The following is a 20210-nucleotide window of genomic DNA, read 5'->3' on the forward strand; positions in this document are numbered from 1 at the left end:
AGAAGCAGTCTCTCAGCTGTGTGGTTGTGCAGCCCATCAATACCACAGCCTCTCTTGTTCTCCGAGGGGCTGCTATAGCATGCTCGTGCTTCAAGCGCTCTTCCTTTGTTTTCACAGCTTCAGTTTGGAACCTGGCTATGATTTCCTTCATATTTATGATGGACCCGATTCACTCAGCCCCCTGATTGGAAGCTTTTATGGCTCCCAGCTACCCGAGAGGATAGAGAGCAGCAGTAACAGCCTCTTCCTTGCTTTCCGAAGCGATGCATCTGTCAGCAACACTGGATTTGTCATTGACTACACAGGTAAGAGTTGCCCAGGGCTGTGCCTGGCCCAGCTAACTCAACAAAGTACTTGGGATTTTACCTGCATTTATTCTCAGGTTAGACCACCTAGTTGAACCAGGTGGGAGAAGCTCTAGAAGCTATGGAAAGTTCTCTTCAGACAGTAACCCTGCTGCCTCTCCGGCTATCACCAAAGCTACTGAAGATGCACAGTGGGGAAAAGTAGGGGATGCAGAGAGGAGATTCTTCAGGCTGGCAGAAGAGAGTGACATAAGGTAGATAAGAGCAGCATAAAAGGCCTGTCGTGTGGGTGAGGATCACTTTTATGTGGCTTCAGTTCTAACGGTGAGAGACATGGGCAGTGTTAGAGTTTTCCCTGGATGCTTTACCTCTCTGTTGATGGAGCAAGATGAGAAGTGACAGACCTGACACTGCTGCTTCTGGGAGACAGGGAGCAAAAGGAAGGCTTTGGCAGAGCATGTTTCTTACTTGTGCACAGAATAGATGGAAGAATGGAGTTACTACCAACTCTAGTGAAAAATATGCTCTGAAAAGCTGGATCTGATGAACCATGATTATGCAACACAGAGAAAAGGATTAAGAAGTGCAAAAAACAGGGCTACAAAGAAATGATTCTTCAAGCCTACTCTGGCCTATATATACTAGCTTGCAGTATGGGGAAAAAAACATTGATAGCTTCAGATGTCCTGGATGCATGCCACTATAAAACATGGCTCTGCATCCGTGGTGTACACTGTGAAACAGACTGTTGGCTCTTGTTGGCCCAACTGCGTGCTGCGGGAGCAGTAGTGGTTTGTGCTGGAGACCTGATGGACTGCTGCTTTCTCCGCGTGCTTGGGCAAGTCTCTTTTCCAGTACCCTATATCCAGTCTGTAGTTCCTGCTATTGAATTTATCTGACCAGAGATTAGAAGATAGTGAAATGGCAATTCCTATTATTTATAGTGAACAGATAAATTTCCCTGCAGTGAAATTATGAAATAATAAGATGAAGACAACTGGTACTGCTTAAGATTCAAGAGATTAGACGTTTTCTGCCCTCATTAGAATTAATTTTACTGAAGATTAAGTCTTGGGTTTTTTCTTCTTTTTCCTTTTCCTTTTGGGTAGCCATAAAGTAGTTAACAAATGAAATCTCATTAAATTAGGGTTGTTGTGTGATGCGTTTTTCTCCTAAATACTCCTACAGTGTTAATCGTGCCTACATACTTCCCACAAAGCCAAACTGCTGGGAGAAAAGAATGAGGCTTTAAGTTTGCTCATTAATTTCCCCGCACTTTAAAAGGAACCCGGGATTCAAGTCTGAGAAGCAGCAGAAAATAGAACTTTGGGGAATTGAAGGAAGAAGAAAAGCAAGGCAGGGGGGGAGTACGGGTGAAGGAAAATCAAATGCCAAGCTCGGCTCCTTGCCAGCGGGGAATCCCAAGTACAGTTCAAAGACGCTGTCCCTCTCAGCCTCCTCGTTGTGTTCGGTCAGCGTTGCAGCCCACGTAGGCTTCTGCCCCTGCCTCCCTAAATACCCTGTATCACCTGTGCCAGTCGTATGTGAAATGCTGCTAATTCCAGGGGCTTCATAGTCCCCTTTTGGTGGTGTTTGGGTGGAAAAAAACCAAAGCAGCCATCTGTCAGTCCCTCCTTGAAATCCTGCATCTTCTCTGGGACTGGGACTGTATCGCTGGCCTGGAGCTATGGTGTGTCGGGTGAATTTCAAACAGCTTCTTCACTTCATTTGAAATTGTTTCAGGGGCAATGGCTCTTCAAGAGAAAGTTGTCCTCCGGGGCCAGGAGGAGTGGAGAAAACAGTGAGAAAAGAATGAATTTGTCTTTTACTATGCTGATTTTTGCATGGAGCATGACAGTGAGAGTGAAGTGGGACTGCAGCAATGCCATAGGAAGGTGTTTGAGGGCAGATCTGCTAGGCAGTTTCCCAGTTTAGCTACGCTGATGTACTACACCAGCAAGATTTTTGATAGACGAGCACATATCGTTGCTTTGTACCCGCGATGTGCTGTCAGCTGGGCAGCAGAATGAAAAATCATACTAAGGTTATTAGCAAAAACCTGTAAGTGCACTTCCCCCATGCACTCTTAAATTATTACATTGGAATTGTTTACTGTCTGAACAGAGCTTTGGATTGGTTCAAAGGGTAAGGTGAAACTTAAATAGTTTGGGGGATTTCAGCTGGGGAGGAATTTAGCCTTTGGGGTGGCTTGGCAATAACGAGTAGCTTTTGGCTTGAGGCTGGCTTCTGAAAAGGAAGAAATGCTTTCCTCAGGCACCCTGTTGTAGGTCTGGGGAAGTTATCACAGCCCTTAACAAAGTGCTTGTCTGCAACACGAGATAATGCTGTTTTTTTGAAAGCAGTGCGCTTTGTTCATAGCAGATTCACTAGAGCCCAACAACTCTTAGTCTACCAAAGCAAAAGGGTGATAAGTTCTTTGTTACAAAATAGGAAAGACAGTTACAAAACAAGAGCATAAATACAGGAAGAGATCGCTTCTGATCTACCTAAAACGTGTCTCTTGTTCCAGTTATTGCTTAATGTTTAACTGTCTCCACTTGATTTACAAGACCCCTTGTGTGAGGGTCTCCCATTAAGCTGCTGCTGCCAGAAAATGCTCCTAGATACCCTTTTTAAATTTGACTGGGGATGAATCTCGACTGCAGGGATTATCTTTTATCATTGGGAAATCAACTGAATTCTAATAATCAGTTTGTGTTGCATCATCTTGCAAACCACAGATTTTGAGAGGCATTTTACGTATTCATAAAGATATTTTTAAACTGAGACCACACTTTATTAGTGATGTAAAAGGCAGGTTGGTCATTTGGAGAGCTTTTGCCAGATTATTCCCCATGCCCCAGTGATATTCTGTGCGTGCTGTGGATCTGCAGTCATGGACATAAAAGTGGGTCAAACTCCATTAAGTCCCTGCCTCCATCCAAGCGACACATCCTGGTGGTTTGGTACCGAATGTGACCCAAGTTGCATATTCAGGTTTGGCTCCTCATGCTTAGAGCAGATAGCGCGAAGGAGTTTCCAGGTCGGATGCTCCAAGGCAGTAGGTTTTCTCACGCTTTCTTAGTGCTTCCTGTTTCTGTTGGAGGCCAAAAGTGAAGAGGCGTGAAATTGAAAGCAAATGAAGCAAAACCGATTACTTTTCACCCATCCAAAGGAATGGGGAAAAAAGAGAGAAAAAAAAAAAAAACTTATTTCAAATCTGTTATTATTTTGCCAGAACTATTTTGCCCATTCTGAGCATATAAACATATATTCAGCATTACTTATGGGATAGTTAAGGTGGAGATTCCCCACAGAAACACTATCTGCAAAATCTGTTGCAAGGCAAGCTGTTTAAAAACATCTAGTACTGCTCGCTGTTAAAAAGGTCAGAAATAGGAAATGATGCTTGACCCTGAAACAACTTGCATTTTAAACACAGATCTATTCTTTGGGAAAGGTGGTCCAGTTCCCTGGGGTGAGTTCTGGCTGCGCTCATGGTGCCTGGCGTGGCAGCAGCCTCGCCGCTTGGGGTGCCAAGGCTGCACCTGACATGGGAGATCCTCATGTAATTTGTCCTTTCTTCCATATATGATGACTGCTGTGAAAAACTCTTTTAGGCAATTTCTCTGGGTGTTGCTGGAAGGCTTAACGCTTATTAAAGGCTTGCACATGTTCACAGAGCCGGAGCTCATGATGCGCTGGACAGACCAGCACTCTCTGATGGAGCTGTTCTTGAACACGCAGATAAAAGCCTGACCTCCTCGTCTAGGAGCTCCTGCAGGCTTTGAGATTTCCTTGGGAAAGGAGAGAGGAATCACAGAAAACTTATTTCTGTGGACTAATGAGCCAGTTCTCCTGGCATTTTTGTCTTGACTCTTTCCTAAACATTTGGCGGCCTGACTCTATGTTAATTGGGACATCAGGGTGAAGTCCTTGATTTCTGAAGGGCGTGACTGAACATAAAACATTAATTCTAAATGAGCAAGCACTTTGTAGCCCAATAAATCAAAGGCTGCAGAAGCTGTGGCTTTTCTACATTCCTCTATGAGTCTCTCGCTGTCACCACGCAACCAAATACTTCCTTAAGTTTGAGCTCCTGCCTCCCTTTGTAGCTTACTGCTGAGGATCATCGGGGCAGTTCATCAGCGGAGGAGTGTTCAGCTGGAGAATTGCGTAGGACTAGTGTCAGGATTCATCGTCATCCAAGGTGAGTGGTGTCCCTGAAGACCCAGACCCTCAAGGGAACAGAAACAGTCAAGAATGAGGAAAACACAATAAAAGCAGCAGGGTCATCTCTCAACAATCAGCCACCACCCCCTTTTCAGCAGCCAGCAGAGTGACTTGAGCGCTGAACATCACGATTTTTCAAAGCAAGAGCAGAGACTGAGATCAAGCACATGGCTGAGACATCTGACAGCTGGGTGGGAGGCTGATTGGCAGGTTGAAGCTGCATCAGCTCGTTAGATGAAAGGCAGTGAGGCTGTGCAAAATAACAAGAGAGGCAGAAAGTGGCCATAAGAAAGCCATTGGGTGCAGCTTTTGTATGAAAGGGTCTAAAACATTAACAATTCCAAGAAGTAAAGGCTTGCAGAGTGAAGAAGTATTTGGGAAATGTAGATGAAGCATTGATTCTTGTAAATGGCTTGTGTGCTGAAGTGAACTCTGAGCTCTGCAACTGCACCGCTCATCCTCAGTGCCCTGGCCGACTGATGCCCGAAGCGATTCATTCCCCTCTGTGGGTTGTGATGACCAGTCTGTGCCAGAACATTCCTAGGACTTGAAGTAATGGTAAGGCTGCCTGCTTGCTTCTCCAACTGCGGCTAATGTGTCACAAGCATGAGGAAGAATGAGGAGGGAATATGTTCATCTGAGCTGACCCGCACACTAAGGACTTTGCTTTCCAGTGCTGTGACTAAAACAAGCTCTTTGGTCCTCGTATCTTACTCATCACAATCAAGATTTTTGTATTGTGTCTAGCTGGTGTCTCAGCAGGACCTTCTGTCAGATCACACACGGCCAATAATGGGATAAAAACATGGACTGAATTCTTTTGTCTTAGAACCCAAATCTTCTCTGCAGTGTCCTCAGTATCAAAGCTCTCTTTTGAGCATGGTGTGAATCATGCTTCTAGGCATGTATGTATCTTCCCAGGCTCAGATAAAGTGGAACATCCTATTTTCTGGTTGGACACCAAAGGAAGAGTGATTTGTCCAAACGTCATGGAGCCAGACACAGGCATGGAAGAGAGCCCGGGAGCCCCAGTGCTCCCCCCAGCACTGCCCTTTCGGCTCTGTCTCCACTGAGAGCAGGGGCATTGCCTACGGGTCACTCTCTGACCACAGCCAGGCCACAAGCAGCTTGTGAGGTGGCTTCACAGAGCCATACGGTCATGGTTTAAGGTCTGACAATACAGGTGTGCAATAGTCTCTGAGGAGCATTGACGGTTCACCAGGATGTGGCTCCCAGAACTGGGAACTGGTGTTCTAGGGAAAAGCAGCCTGTTGTGCCCTGTTTACGTGGATCACTAGTTAGTTGGACAGCTATTGTGTAAAGAAAACCATAAAGCTAATCCTGTTCTTCACTGGGAACGAGGCAGGGGGGAGAGGGGAGAACAAAAGCAAGATCTGAGGGCTTGACTGTTTTCTCCTTCTCCCCTCCAGCCCCTCCCCAAATACTAAAAAGCCCATGATTTAATGCTTAAACACATTATAATTGTTCACAGACCCACTGCTCTCAGAAAAGCCCTCATCTTTAATGAGCAATTTCCAAATGACAAAGGAGCAGGATTAATCAAAGCCTCTAATTATATTTCATGCAGGAAAAAAAAAAAAAAAAAGAAGAAGAAGAAAAGAAAAAAAAATGAAAAAAGCCCTCAGAAGAAGGAAAGAAATACCCAAGTCCTGATGGCTCTTAGTCTTTACTGGAATTTTCATATGTAAATGTGGTTTTTAACTCTGCAGGGCATACTGAACAGAGAGAAAAGTGTCTTCATTTTGTCTAACTGCTTCTAATCATTTTGCAATAATTGCAGCCATGCTGCACATCTGGAGAGTCAACCAGCTAGCACGTGGCACTATGTATGTTCATGGTGAGAGCAAACAGCTCTTAGATACTGGCATGATAGGTGCCAAGGAGATAATGTGAGCAGATGTAGCACATCTGAAATATGTTGTATGTTCAATCTGTGTTTAGATGCCCTCATTTGCAGAGTTTCTTGCAGCCTGTCTCCTGTTGAAGAGGGAGACTAAGTGGAGATAGTTGCCGTGTTGGTTGGATTTTGGGTACCAGTTAATTTGTATGAACTGAAGGTTTCCTTCTTGCTTGTGCTGGAGCTGGAGCTGAGCATCAGCAAATGGTCTGGACCAGAATTTGAGCCGCGTAATTCCCAGATTCAGCAGCATGAGAGAATGCTTGAAATCTAAACCCTGCAAACAGTGCTGGTCTTTGTAAAAGTGAGATTCCCAGACAAGAAAAAGCACGAAAAATGTGCTATTGTCCACAGTTTGAAAATCTCTCTGTCAGACCACTAAAGATGTTGGCAATTTTATCTTACAGAAAATCCCAGGGAGTCCTGCTTTGATCCTGGCTCAATTAAGAATGGTACACGGGTGGGTACGGATCTGAAACTGGGATCCACCATTACCTACTACTGTGATGGCGGGTATGATATTGAAGGGGTCTCCACGCTGACGTGCATAATGGGAGAAGATGGAAAACCCACGTGGAACAAACCTCGACCTACCTGTACAGGTAAGGCCCATGGGGAAAAGGCGAGTAGAAGATGATCTGTCTAGCATGAAATACTTCAGCAGTTTATCCAAATGCAAAGCTTGTTGTTATTTTTGTGTAGAACTGCTTGCAAGTGGACAGAGATGGTTTTTCTTGGTGTTTCATAATCCTTCCATTTTTTAACACCCTGGGGTCAGGAAAGGCTGACATACGGGGATTCTTGAGCTTTCATTTTAAAGAGAGAGAAAACTGAACGGAGCAGCTATGTGCACAGCAAAACCTGTTTCCCTAACGCAGGGCAGGATTCAACAACTTAAACATCTGTTCAACTTAATCCCTGCTAATCAAAGCCCTTGAGCATGTGCTTTTGCGAGCAGGGTCATAATTTACTGAGAAAACAGACAATTTTGTCTTAGGGGTTCTGTGTTGGGGTTTTGTTGTTTTGTTTCATTTTCTGGCTTAATGAGAAAATGGTTTAAATGACGGGTTTGCAGCCAGGCCTTCTTAGCATAAGAAGTGACAGAAGTGAGAGCTGTCAGTCTGGGATCACAGGAGGAATGAGATCTCTGGCTCGAAAGGCCCTGACGGGGGAAGCGCTGTTCCCACTGCAGCCGAGCTCCTGCTGCTGAGAGGGCAAAAGGAGCAGGACTCGGTTCTGTCAAGCCCTGAGCTTCAAGAGCCAGTGGAGAGGAGTGCAAATCACCCATTAGCTACAACACCACACATGGCATCCCTTAGCCTCAGCATGGTCTTAATAATTAAATGTGAAGCAGGCATGAACTCAGGTTAGGATAAGCCTTATTTTTCTTAATAAGAACTTGCAGCAAGAGCTGCAATGCCTGAAGCACAGAATCGATCATAGGTCGGGGCAGCTGACACTGCACGGAATTACAAAATGTGGGCAGAGATGGATTTGAAAGCAGTGGGAAAAAAGGCTGATGGTTCAAGGCAGGCTTTGGTAAGGGTACACTCAGTGATCTCTTCTCGTCTTTCTCTTGCAGCACCCTGTGGCGGTCAGTACACAGGCTCAGACGGCGTAGTCCTTTCTCCAAATTACCCCCAGAATTACACCAGTGGACAAGTCTGCTTGTACTTCATCGTTGTGCCAAAGGACTACGGTATATTTTTTGTCAGATTTTCAGACACCTCAAAATCTGTTTTACTGTCTCCTGTTTGGGTTTGTTTAGATGAAGCAGTAGAAAAAGTGCATATGTAAATAAATATAAGGGAGATTGGAAAATACTGAATGGCACTGTTGCATGCTTCTTACGCTTTGTTGTGGTCAGTAAAGATTTGTCTGAATTTCAAAATTATCAAAAATGAGGAAAAGCACAAAACTAACAAAAAATATAGTTTTGTTATTCCCCTTCCAGTTCCTGCACTGTATCCAGTTGTGCAGAGTTGAAAAATCAGCAAAAAATAAATTATGCTGCTTAATGCTAGCAGCAGACTCAGAAGACCTAGAAGAGTACAAAATGTATTTGCTATAAACACATACTAAGTTTTTTTGTTGACATTATTTTGTCCTGTAATTTCACCATGACCTGTGCATGGTACTTTTAAATGAATACAGTGCAATTACAGATCACAGGAAACCACCTTTTAGCTGAGGGAGAGCCTGCTCGTAGATGCAGTTCTGACAGCTCCAAATCTGTGTTTCGGTAACATGCCCAGTGAGTTGATATTCTGCAACTATTTGCTCATGCAGTCTGTCTACTGAATTGCGACCTGAATGTGCGTTAAAGCCGGGCCCATTTCAGTGGACCATCGTGCTTTTTATAGATTCCAATGCCACTTCAATTCGGTCAGAGGTCAGATAAAAGTATGATGGACATTCTCGGAACTTTTGAGTCAGCTAGCTGGATGGGTATTAGTGTTGGTTAACATATTTTCTTATTTGAAGGGAATTTAATGTTCCTTAAAACCACTTGCACTGACAGCCCGGTCAGGCCCTAAATTCTGTTATTTAGTACTGCTTCGCAGTGCATTATATCGATCTAGCTCTAGTCAGTCCCTATGGCCTTTTCAGTTGTTTATGATTTCCTTTGCTAAGATTATTGCAAGGTGCAAAATAAGGATACTGTGTTCAGGCTTCAGTTAAAAGCTCCTTTCACTCGAATTGCCCTTCAGGCTGTATGGATCTAGGTTATGTCCAAGTTCCCGGGTTTAACTGATCAAACAGAACATTGTTCTCTTACACTTTTTAACCTGCTTTGCTCTAGCTGATCTTGATATTGTCTTAAGAAACAAAATACCTAGTGGGCTAGACAGTCTTGATCTGCAAGTGTGACTTCTGCCTACAGTAGGATGACAGCTAAATTAGTTTCTCTTCTCCACCCGCTACCTTTCAATAGCTTCATTAAAAACAACCCGAAAACCATTAGTAGCAAATGTTATGCATTTCCCTTCTCTTTCACTTCTCTGATTCTGTGGACAGCAGGCGTCAGGGTGTACTATCGTCACTTTTTCAGTGTTCCCAGCATCAAAGCTGTGCTGGAAACCTGAATGTGCAGGAAACAAATGTTGTAGCTTGGTGGATGATGAATTTCACAGCAAGAGATCTCTCAGCTTGTGAATCTGCAACTGGGCACTTACAACTTAAAAATAAGAAGCTAGGAGAGGAGACGGGGGGGAAAGGCAGATTAGAGAGGGGAGTAAAAGAAGTTATTATATTATGAAAAATAAATAACTGAAGATTTTTTGCACTCATTTATTAAAAAAAAAAAAAAAAGCACACCTCTAATCCCCTCATTATTTTTTCTCCCTTTTTAAAAATTCTGCTTGCTCCTAAAGTGCATTTGCAATGGATGCAGTGAGACCCAGAGCACTGAATGGCTTACTTATTAGCAGTCTCTGTAGACAGGCCTAGGACTGACTGTGTATAAAATTGTGAGTGTGCTCTCTCCCTAGCAATGGTCCTCCCTGACCAGAGAGGCTCAATCTAGAAATTAGGTTCCTCAGAAGAGGGACAGTTGTTTTGTTCAGGTCTTGTACAATACCTAACCCAACAAGAGCCCAGTTCATGACAGAGGTTTAATACAAATAATAAATAATAATTATCTGTTGGTGAAATTACATACCTTGTGTTATGTAGGCAGGCAAACGGGATGATTCATAAAACAATTCCTTTTGGCCTATGAATCAGTGTTAAAGCCTGCTGGCAAGTGAACACGGGGGAGGCTGGTTGCTGCTTCTGTTATGCCGACTTTGTGGATAAATAAAGGGCTCCCATCTTCCAGGGCTGTCAGTCAGGCCCTTTTTATCCTTGCCAAGCTCCTGAAATAAAAGAATCTGAAATGCCTCAGTGCCAGGCCTTGGCTGTGCACGGGCTGCAGCACCGCTCACCGTGCTGCCCGCCCTGATGGGACCTCCTTCTCTTCACAGTGGTCTTTGGGCAGTTTGCCTTCTTCCAGACGGCGCTGAACGATGTCATTGAAGTCCACGATGGCCCCAACCAGCATTCCCGGCTCCTCAGCTCCCTCTCAGGATCTCATACAGGTAAGGGACCTGTCCCTGTTGCTGCTGGAAAAAGTAAGGTTAAAAATACACTGCCATTTAAAACCTTGCTCAGTGCAGAACAGTTTTGTGTGCAAGCCTCAGAGAGGCTTCAGTCATCTACTTGCATAGCCAATGCTGTAATCTGTCTCCTCTGGTTTTCTTCTTTCTCCTCACCTAGGTGAATCACTACCATTAGCTACCACCAACCAGATTCTTATCAAATTTAGTTCCAAGGGTCAATCTACAGCCAAAGGTTTTCATTTTGTCTACCAAGGTGAGTATAGTTGTGTTATGGAGATGTCTTTCGACTGGTTTTAGAAGATAATAGTCAAAAATACATCTTGAAGCATTGTGGACAGCATGAAATGCTTTCAACATATGTGGGTCATTTCACTTTCTCTATCTGAACAGGAAATACCAAAGGAGATTAAGATTATTATATCGATAGCAAGGGACTTGCAGGTTTCTTTGGTTCCCGTAGGTACTAAATGTTCAAGACCTTCCACTTTCACTCAGCCCTCAGCCCTCACATATCCCAGGATTAGTATCAGAAGTATCTCATTGAGTCATGCCCTGAGTACGCAGTAAATTCTTGGGATTTATACCCAAGCAGGTTTTCCCACTGGCATTTTAGCACATTTCTCAGTGTAAGCAGCTGAACACTTGTCTAGCAGCTCTACAAAATCCTTCCTCTCTGCATGTCATAGGCTTAGGTCTCCTGCTGTCATACTTTGGCCCCTTGATCTTTCCAGTAACAGCTTGCATTGCATTGGGTGAGTCCCACTTAGAGATTTTAAAGTAGTAAACAGAAAGTGATGTACAGACTAGTGGGAAAACAGAAGGGTTTTTCTCACCCACATGCTTTGTGTAGTTGTGGCTCAGCCAAACTTTTACATGTACATTACTGTAAAGTGGGGAAAGGCAGCAGGGGTAACCTGTACCTTCTCTGAGGGTGAAGTAAGGCATGTTTGGGATTTTATAGCATACAGAGATTCATTATCTTCAAAATTCTGCCTAATTATTGTAAAACAACTAATTCTAATAGTATTTGTTAAAGATTTCACCAAAACAAGGATTTTTATGAAATCGGAAAAGATTGCCTCGTCCTTCCTGCACACTCTGCAGTGACTGCTGCAGTAGTAAAAGGAAGAGACATGCCTATTTTTGACTCGCCTTGCCAGGATCTAATGGCATTTACTGTCATTTTTATACAAATGAGTTCTGTCTCTCCCAAAGCCTCCTCCACCCAGCCATAAAGATGTATTGCAGGTTCCCCTGAGGTGAAGGAATCGGAAGCCTGAAGCAGCACATTGAAAGCAGCCTCAACTGGAGAGTGGAGCTGAAGGGTCAAGCACACATTTGAGATTGGTTTGGTGGTTTGGAGAGAGGCCAAGCACATGCTCGTCAGCCACAAATGGCTGCACTGGGGCTTTGTGAGCAGTGGCACAGATCCATGAATATTCTGGCTATCTTGGATGTGGCCAAAGTAGTGCATTGTCATGAGCGGATCCTTTCTACCTCTCTGTTCCCCTCCCAAGGCCATTGAAACGCTTCAAAGCTCAGCATCTCACCATCCCCTTTTCTAGGCAGTCCACATACCAGTAGGTGAGCCATCGCGTGTGTGGGTTCTGGAGGAGTCAAAGGCACCATGGGTTAAATAAAAACATAGAGTGATTTGACATTCATCTCTCTGAATCAAATGATAATTAAACAAACAATACAGCTAATGTGCTCATCATCTCTACATTTTCCCCCATCCCAGCAGCTCAGGCATTAAACACTAATAAATTGTAAAGCAACTCAAAGAAAAATATGAATTAATTTCTTCCTCAGCAATAGACACTTCTCTGACTTGTATTTCCCCTCACTTACCTGTCAGACTCTCTGTTTCTTTCTTTAACTTTTGTTGCCAGGACTTAACAGGAATGCAGGCAATTTCAACAGCTGGTGATGCAGCATCCCAATTTAAATCCCCCTTTTCTTTCTCTTCCCCTTCCTGTCATGAAGAAGATTGTTGAAAATTGCTGTCCTTTGTAGTAAAGAGGCCAAGCGAGCTGAGAAACCTCATAGTGTTTTCCGCTGAGGCTCTAGCATTATAAACAAGCCAATTTTCAGAAAGTCATTGCTGAATGCCTTGGTTTCCCTATGTAGAAATGACCTTTCTGATGTGGTAGTAAGCTTTTTGAAGGTGTACAGTCTCCTCTTTAGAAACACGCATGGTTCTGTAATGTCCCAGCTGCTTTTATTTCAAGCAACACTTGAACTGACAGAAGTTTGAGGGAAATGTTATTTCTTTTTCTTCTCACCGGTCGTGTTTGGACTCAGCCACTCTCTGGGGTTTAGTGTAATCAGGTTCCTGTGTTATTTTTATTGGATCTTTAACATGACGTGTGAAAAGTAACTTCATTCAGTACCGGTGTCCTCCCTGGCTGCGGAGCCTGCCCACCCTCGTCCTGTCTGTGGGCTTTGCCGTGCCCTGGCACAGGTCGTGCTGTGCAAGTGCAGAACCAAAAGCTGGCCCTGTCATCACAGAGCTTATGGCCAGAGCGCCAGCAGCCTGTGTTTTCCTCCTGTACTAATGAGTGCTTATGATCTGGACACTTAAGTTTCCCAAATGTACACTTTAACAATTATTTTTTCTTCTGCTTTGTCTTTTTTTTTTTTTTTTTTTTTTTTAATCTGCTGTACAACTGCACGCTCATCTGCTGGTTTCTCCCTCAAGCGGTTCCTCGGACCAGTGCCACCCAGTGCAGCTCAGTCCCGGAGCCACGCTACGGCCGGCGGCTGGGCAGCGACTTCGCGGTGGGGGCCGTGGTGCGCTTCGAGTGCAGCGCTGGCTACGCTCTGCAGGGCACCCGCAGCATCGAGTGCCTCACCATGCCCGGCGCGCTGGCTCAGTGGAACGTTTCTGTGCCCACCTGTGTGGGTAGGTGACAAATGACAATACAGTTCAGCAATTTGTATCCCAAAAATAAATGAGATCCTGTCACAGAATCACAGAATTGTAGGAGTTGGAAGGGACCTCAAGAGATCATTGGGTCCAACCCCCCTACCAAATCAGGTTCCTTAGAGCAGGCTGCCCAGGTAGGCATCCAGACAGGCCTTGAGTATCTCCAGAGAAAGAGACTTTGGGATGGTTAAAACAATACCCAAGAAACTATTTCTTACCTCATATATCCATAAGCCAGGCCTGTTTGTGAACAAAGGCAGCAAAACCCAAATGTTAGGAAAGGAGCCTCTTGATCCAGAACTTGGTTTTGGCAATGGGGACAGCAGCTAGTATGAACAAGATCCGTCTGAAAACTGCTTTCACCTCCTTTGGAGGAGAGCAGGCCTAAGGAATGAGTCCCTTGGGCTCCCCACAGTTATGGCCTGCTTGCTGCCCATGATAGAAGCTATTTGAGAGAGTTATTGAAAAGAGATGATCCCTGCAAATCATATCTTTAAATCATGAGCCAGTTCTGCTTGCTTTTTTTGTCAACAAACAGATATTTTAAGGAGAATGTTCTAGCACAAAGCCAAGGCCTTTCATGTTCAAGTGTTTCTTTGCTTATTCCAGTGCCATGTGGCGGAAATTTGACTGAACGCAAAGGCACCATCCTCTCCCCTGGCTTTCCTGAGCCGTACCTGAATAGTCTCAACTGTGTGTGGAAGATAACAGTCCCCGAAGGAGCAGGAATACAGGTATGGTGTTAGCAGCTGTCGCTGCAGCATGATGGAGAGAGGAGAAAACACAGCATCTAGTGCACTTAAAGAGGCTGCATGTTATGGAGTTGAGATGGGTTGAATGTGTAATTCTCTGGAATCAGCCATTTGTTCACACTACAGCTGCCGTAAGTGCGTAATATTTCAATGGATTTTTGCCTCCTGGAGGCACTCTCTATGGGAAATAACCGGAGCCATGTGGCTGTTCTGGTGTAACAAAATAATTGTGATATTTTGGGCATATATCTTTATACTGCTTAATTATGCGATGTTGAAAGCACTGTAAGCTATACCGAGGAAGAGTTGCTTGCTCGGCGTGCCTGTGTGGATTTGTTATGCCAGCAGAGTTGCAGCAGTATGATTATACAATTACAGCTTTGCTGCTCATTGTCTCCAGGTAAATGCGCTCTCTCCAGGCTTTTTGTGGTCCTTATCATGTCTCTGCAGAAATTGTCCTGCCAGCTAAAGGATGTGGAGAATTAAGCCCAGCATCAGCGACCGAACCTTAGATAACGTTCCCATTCAGCATGTGCACGCCTTGCCCTGCATCGTGCACTACGCACGCCTTGCCCTGCATCGTGCACTACGCTGACACCAGTTGATTCAGAGGAGATGGATTCTTTAATAGATCCATTCTTCCACACACCTCATTAACAGAGGGTTTCTTTCTTCTCTACACCACTTTGTCTGCAAGGGCTTTGTTCATTAAGTGCTTTTATTTCTCCATCGTGTGTTTGGATAATAGGCCTGTAGGTGGGCCTCTCTGCAGCGCTCGCAGCTGTTGGCACATGGCAGTTGGGTTTCTCTCAACAGTTTTACTGAAACGTCAGCTCTGTGTTGCTGGCTTCCAGTTCTGCTCCCCCATGGGGGGCTTCTTACTGGTGTCACCATCATAACTCAGATCTGAACCTGGACACATGGGGTGGCTGAGCTGGTGAGAGCGGTGCTGGGGCCCTGGGGGCTGCACGGGCACCCAGCAAAACAGCACCAGCCCGGAATACTTAGTGCCCTTTGCTGGGCTTGTGCTGCATCCAGTCCAGAAGTCTTCTTTTCTGTGATTGGAAACCATTTAGCATAGTATTTTCAAAAGCCTCAGAGCTCATTGTCAATTTGTTCCTGCTCATCTGAAATTTCAGCTGTTCTGCAAACCCCCAGATGGCAGGAGGATCCGTTTAGCCCAGCATCTGAGCAGTTGAGGCAGTTTGCAAGTTGCTCAGGACTCCTGGGATCAGGAGGTGATAATTCACTTAATTTTTAAAGTGATGTAAATAGATGTCTGTATTTTGCACCGCTGTGTTCTGAATTCAAACCCTTGCTGGTAGTTTCTCAGCCTGTGGAGCTGTTTTTGCATATGTCTGCTGAGCTTAGAGGAAAGCAGGTATTACAGCAGGCTGCTAAAAGCATGTCTTTATTCCTAAGTACTTGTTTCTCACATCTTCGCTTGTGCAGATGCAGTTCTCACATGTAAAAGCGGAGAATGTAATGTCAAAGAAGTGTTTTAAAGGCTCTCCCACCCCTGCTACATGTGATCTCTTGCAAGAGAGAGAGTTTGGAGCATAACACAGAGAGCAAGTAGAGAACAATAAAAAGGGTGTCCTGTGGGTGAGCTTTAACATCATCAAAGCCTGAAGTTCACGTTCCAGCTTTGGAGCGGAGAGGTTTTGGTGAAGGACTGGACCATGGGAAGCCGGCAGGACATGAGGGGATGTTTTCCTTTGGCAGCAAACCCGATCTGGCACTTCCAGTGCAAGTCTTTTGTGGGGAGAGAGGCATGACAAGAGCTGCTGGCCTCCAGGAAGTAAAGCACAGTGGAGCTGGGGGCAGCCCAGAGGCCGGGTGATGGCCGTGGAGCCAGACCCGCCGTGTGCCCGCAGCCCAGCCAGGCACAGCCACGAACCCTGGCCCACCGCGATCAGCTCGCCCTGCACACAGCGTCCCTGGTCACCCGCTGCTGTGTGCGGCATGCTCCAAGTTATTAAATACTAATTTAAGCATCAGTTTACCCTCATTTTGTACAACAATTAAAGGTTAAACAGCTGTAAATCAGAGGAGGAGGTGAAATTAAAGCTTTCTTAGTAGCAGCGAGTCACTAGCAAGATTTTTATGTAATCAGTGTACGAGCTAGCACTTCTGCCATGAATTATTCATTCCTCTAGCAAACCTTCCTGAGTGAATTAATTTATATACATGGCAGTAAATAGATGCAGATCCCTTGTGAATCCACATGTCAGACTAGAATTAGGTCCTTAAAAATGTTTATTCCGTTAAGTTGGGTACATGGGGGGATAAATAATTTTAAAAATGTAAGAGCAAACAAAACACACATTCTCAATCCACGTCCTCTTTCAATAATGTAAATCACAATAGGGGTGTAATTATGGAGGCTGAAAGATATTGATGTGGTCAGTGTGATAAGTAATGGCTCTGCAGGGGTCACTACAATTTCTGCTAGATGAACTTTTCCTTTTTTGGGGAAAAAAAGAAAAAAAACTTTGCAGGAACTTTATAGCCTGCTTTATTATTCAGATTAAATAAAGGAGGAAAAAGGTTAAAATGGCAGAAATAATGGGCTTTGATTTTTTTGTTGTGTGTGTATGTGTGTTTTATGTTCAGCAGGACAAAAGCAAGCTAGATATTTGGAATAGCTGTGTAAATACAGAATAAGAACATAAGGAAATAAGGGTGGGTTTCACTGAATTTCCAGAGGGAAGAGGAGAGTGTGTGTGTACACGTGTGAGCTTGCTGCCCAGATCCGCGGTGCATTGAAGTCCCTTTCAAAGTGTTCAGTCCAGCAGGTGTGTCCTGCTGAGCTCTGTGCTTCAGGGAGTAATTCTGTTGAATTCAGCGCGACCACTGCACATCAGAAGCATTAGGCTTAGTAGGAAATCTTCATCCAAAGAGACCTCGAAGTGTTGAGGCTCTCTAATAAGCAGGTGTGGAAAGGCTGGAACTAAAAAGACATCTACCTGCCGGAATTACCAAAGCTGCAGCTTTCTCCCCAAACCCACCAGCAGCAGTGCCAAGCAGCAATGGCCACTGCCACATGCCAGGAAATGAAGCCTTTGTTTGGGGCCAAGTTGGACAAGCCATTTATGCTCCTGTCTTGTCTTCTAAAAGCTTCGTTTTTTTTAGGTTGTTGGCATAGAAAGTTTGTTTGAGTGTTTGAAACTTTCATCTAGAACTTGCAGATTTTTTTTTCCATCTCCTTCTGTTATCTCTTCAGATTCAGGTGATCAGTTTTGTCACTGAGCAGAACTGGGATTCCCTGGAAGTGTTTGATGGAGGAGATAACACAGCCACTATGCTGGGAAGCTTCTCTGGTACGTGTTCACCATCATGTTCAGTGAAAGCCATTAAACTTCATTCCTGTTAACACCGACTGGACTTCAGCACATACATAAAGTTAAGCATATGCTTAAGAGCTTCAAAAACTCGGAATAGATTTAAGCATGTGCTTAAAGGGAATCATACACTCTGTTGAACTGGGAGCTTGACCATTGCCTGAGAAAACATTGATAGAGAGCCTTAGAAACAAGGCTTGGTTTGTGTTTTTTTGGGGGTGGGATACTGCAGTTATGAAATCAGTTACTTAAAAGAAAGAGAGATGAGGCTAGATACCAACCTAGAAGAGCCCTGGATGAGGCTTGACTTGCAAGCTGGTGACGTTGGAGAGGTTTGTCGTCAGTCTTTCCATTGGTGTACACATGCTGGAAATCACCAGCATTTTCAAGCTCTCGCAGCAGCAGTGAGGTGAATGCTGGTGTGTGTAGCTCTCAGGTTCTAGCTCTCTGTTACGAAAACCTGCTCTAAGCTTCTTCACTGTTTTCACAGTAAAGCGTTGTGCTGCGGGGGAGCCTTTTCTCAGCTCAGACCACTGCACAGACAGGTTAACCTGACCTGGTTGAATTGCACCGAAATGGAATCAGTGCTACAAAACAACTGTTCTCCTGCCCAACACAGGGGAATGGAGCTTCTGGCAGAGCAGACGGTAACAAGCAGCCCAAAAGCATTGTGACACTTTCAAATAGCAGAGCCACTTGCAAAATGATGTCCCCGATTCTTTCTTGTTGAAAGAACATGGGTTCAAAATGCTTTGAGGTTGGTAAGGACAATCATGCATAAAGACTGGCAGACTACTCCCAGCGTTGGGTTTCAGGTAGAACTGCTTTGACCGCTGCTGCAACAGCTTCTAGGAAACAAGGCAGGAGAAGGAATCTGGACCTAGCAGGGGACCTGAGCTCCACCCACACAGTTTCTGTTCACCAGTTCCCTTCTCGGTCTGGTCTGTGAATGGCAAAACTTCACATGATAAAATTCATCATTATTCTTTGAAAAGGCCATTGCAGAGAGGCCTTGGGTATTTCTCAATTGGCCTCATTAGAACCTGATCAAAACCAACAGAGCTTGTTAAGTTAAAGGACTTTCTGTTCTCAGCCTCTTCTGCAGCAAATCTCCAAGGATATGGAGGAGGAAAAAAGAATCCTCTTCAGTATCTTTATGCACCTCTTATTTTCCCAGGAACTACAGTGCCTGCGTTGCTGAACAGCACTTCAAACCAGCTCTATCTGCATTTCTATTCGGATATCAGCGTCTCTGCTGCTGGCTTTCACCTGGAATACAAAAGTAAGAGCAATGCAGCCTTGATCTCTCAGTTCCTCTGGGCAATGGGAAAGTGGTTACAGAGCTGTTGCTTTGTTGAATTGGAAGCTGCATACCGTGGGGAAGGGGCAGTGAGCTTTAGGGCCCATGCATTTGTGGTTCCCTGTTCTCAAGTCACAGAGAGGTAGGACGTGTAAATGGAGAAGAGCTGCAGGAGAGGAGATGCAGGGTCACAGAGTGACCCGCACCTTGCTGCTGATGCACTTGGCAGCACTGTTTGGTTTCTGTCTTGTAGTACAGCAGGAGCTGTGGAAGCCAAAGTATTAAAAATTCATGGGGAGTTGGCCTGCTCAACACAGTGCTGTAATCTTAGCTCGCGAAGTGTCTAAAATGATGCTTGCCAGAGACTGGAGGAACTGCCTGTTCTTTGCAGTCCTTCCTAGGCATTCGATATTGGTCATTGCTGGAGGCAGCATACAGGGCTAGACAGATCTTCATAGGATAATTCAGGCTTCAAGAGACCTCAGGAGGTAATCTCATCTAACCTCCTGCTGAAAGCAGGGTCAGCTATGTGATAAAACTAGATTACTTGCATCTTTATGCAGTCTGTTTTGGAAAAACTCCAAGGATGGAGGCTGCACAAACACATCGGGCAGCCTTTCATCACAGGATAAGTGCTGCAGCCCCTGGCCATCCTGGTCCTCCTCCTGCTGAGCTTGCTCCACCTTAGTGATCTTTTTCTTACATTGGAGGGAGCAAAACTGGTACACTATTTGAGGTGCTGTCTAATGGGTGCTGTGTGGAGGGGGGTAATCACCCCCCTCCATCTGCAGGCTCTGCTCCTGTCCTACAGGTAAGGACAATGTCAGCTGCCTCTGCTTACCAGGGCATCATTCCGAGCTGCAGCAGTTATTGCTGGAGATGTTGCCTGTTGATGATGCCCATTGCTGTATGGAATTACTTCTTAACCTGCATCTGCATTGTCCTGACTCCACTGCATTGGACAGTTCGGTGGGTTCATTTGTAAGGGATTATGCCAACATCTCAACAGAATGGCAGCACTTTGCTTCCAGCAGGTCTAAGGCAAGGATGCATTCTTGCAGATCCTGACCTGAGATCATCATTAATGTATGGGAACAATATTTTTTTAAAAATCGTCATTGGTAAGAGAACAAACCTGATTGAAATTGGAAGACATGGCAAAGAAAGTCTCTATGGAAAGGTCTGCCAGGTTTGCATTTAATTGCTAAAAATTCATTTTCCCCCAGTTCTGTGGTTTCATTCCTCCTGTTGGAGCAGATGTCCATTCAGGAAAGGTGTGCTGTAGCCAAGTCGCTGTGGGTCACAGGGATGGTAGCTGTTATCTCTTGG

The 20210-nt window shown here is 44.8% G+C and overlaps 1 protein-coding gene across 12 annotated transcripts in view; it reads left to right on the top strand.

The window, feature by feature from the left end:
* Positions 1-20210, top strand: part of CSMD2 (CUB and Sushi multiple domains 2) — a 333924-nt gene that overhangs the window by 248807 nt on the left and 64907 nt on the right. For all 12 annotated transcript variants that reach the window (XM_035345331.1, XM_035345329.1, XM_035345327.1 and 9 more), the window contains 9 exons: positions 118-305; positions 6864-7058; positions 8039-8155; positions 10422-10535; positions 10714-10809; positions 13258-13461; positions 14095-14219; positions 17464-17560; positions 18759-18863. In XM_035345331.1, coding sequence (XP_035201222.1) covers positions 118-305; positions 6864-7058; positions 8039-8155; positions 10422-10535; positions 10714-10809; positions 13258-13461; positions 14095-14219; positions 17464-17560; positions 18759-18863 — 1241 coding nt within the window. The remainder of the gene's footprint in view (positions 1-117; positions 306-6863; positions 7059-8038; positions 8156-10421; positions 10536-10713; positions 10810-13257; positions 13462-14094; positions 14220-17463; positions 17561-18758; positions 18864-20210) is intronic.

This window comes from Oxyura jamaicensis, chromosome 23 (genome assembly GCF_011077185.1).
Source record: "Oxyura jamaicensis isolate SHBP4307 breed ruddy duck chromosome 23, BPBGC_Ojam_1.0, whole genome shotgun sequence".
NCBI lineage: Eukaryota > Metazoa > Chordata > Aves > Anseriformes > Anatidae > Oxyura > Oxyura jamaicensis.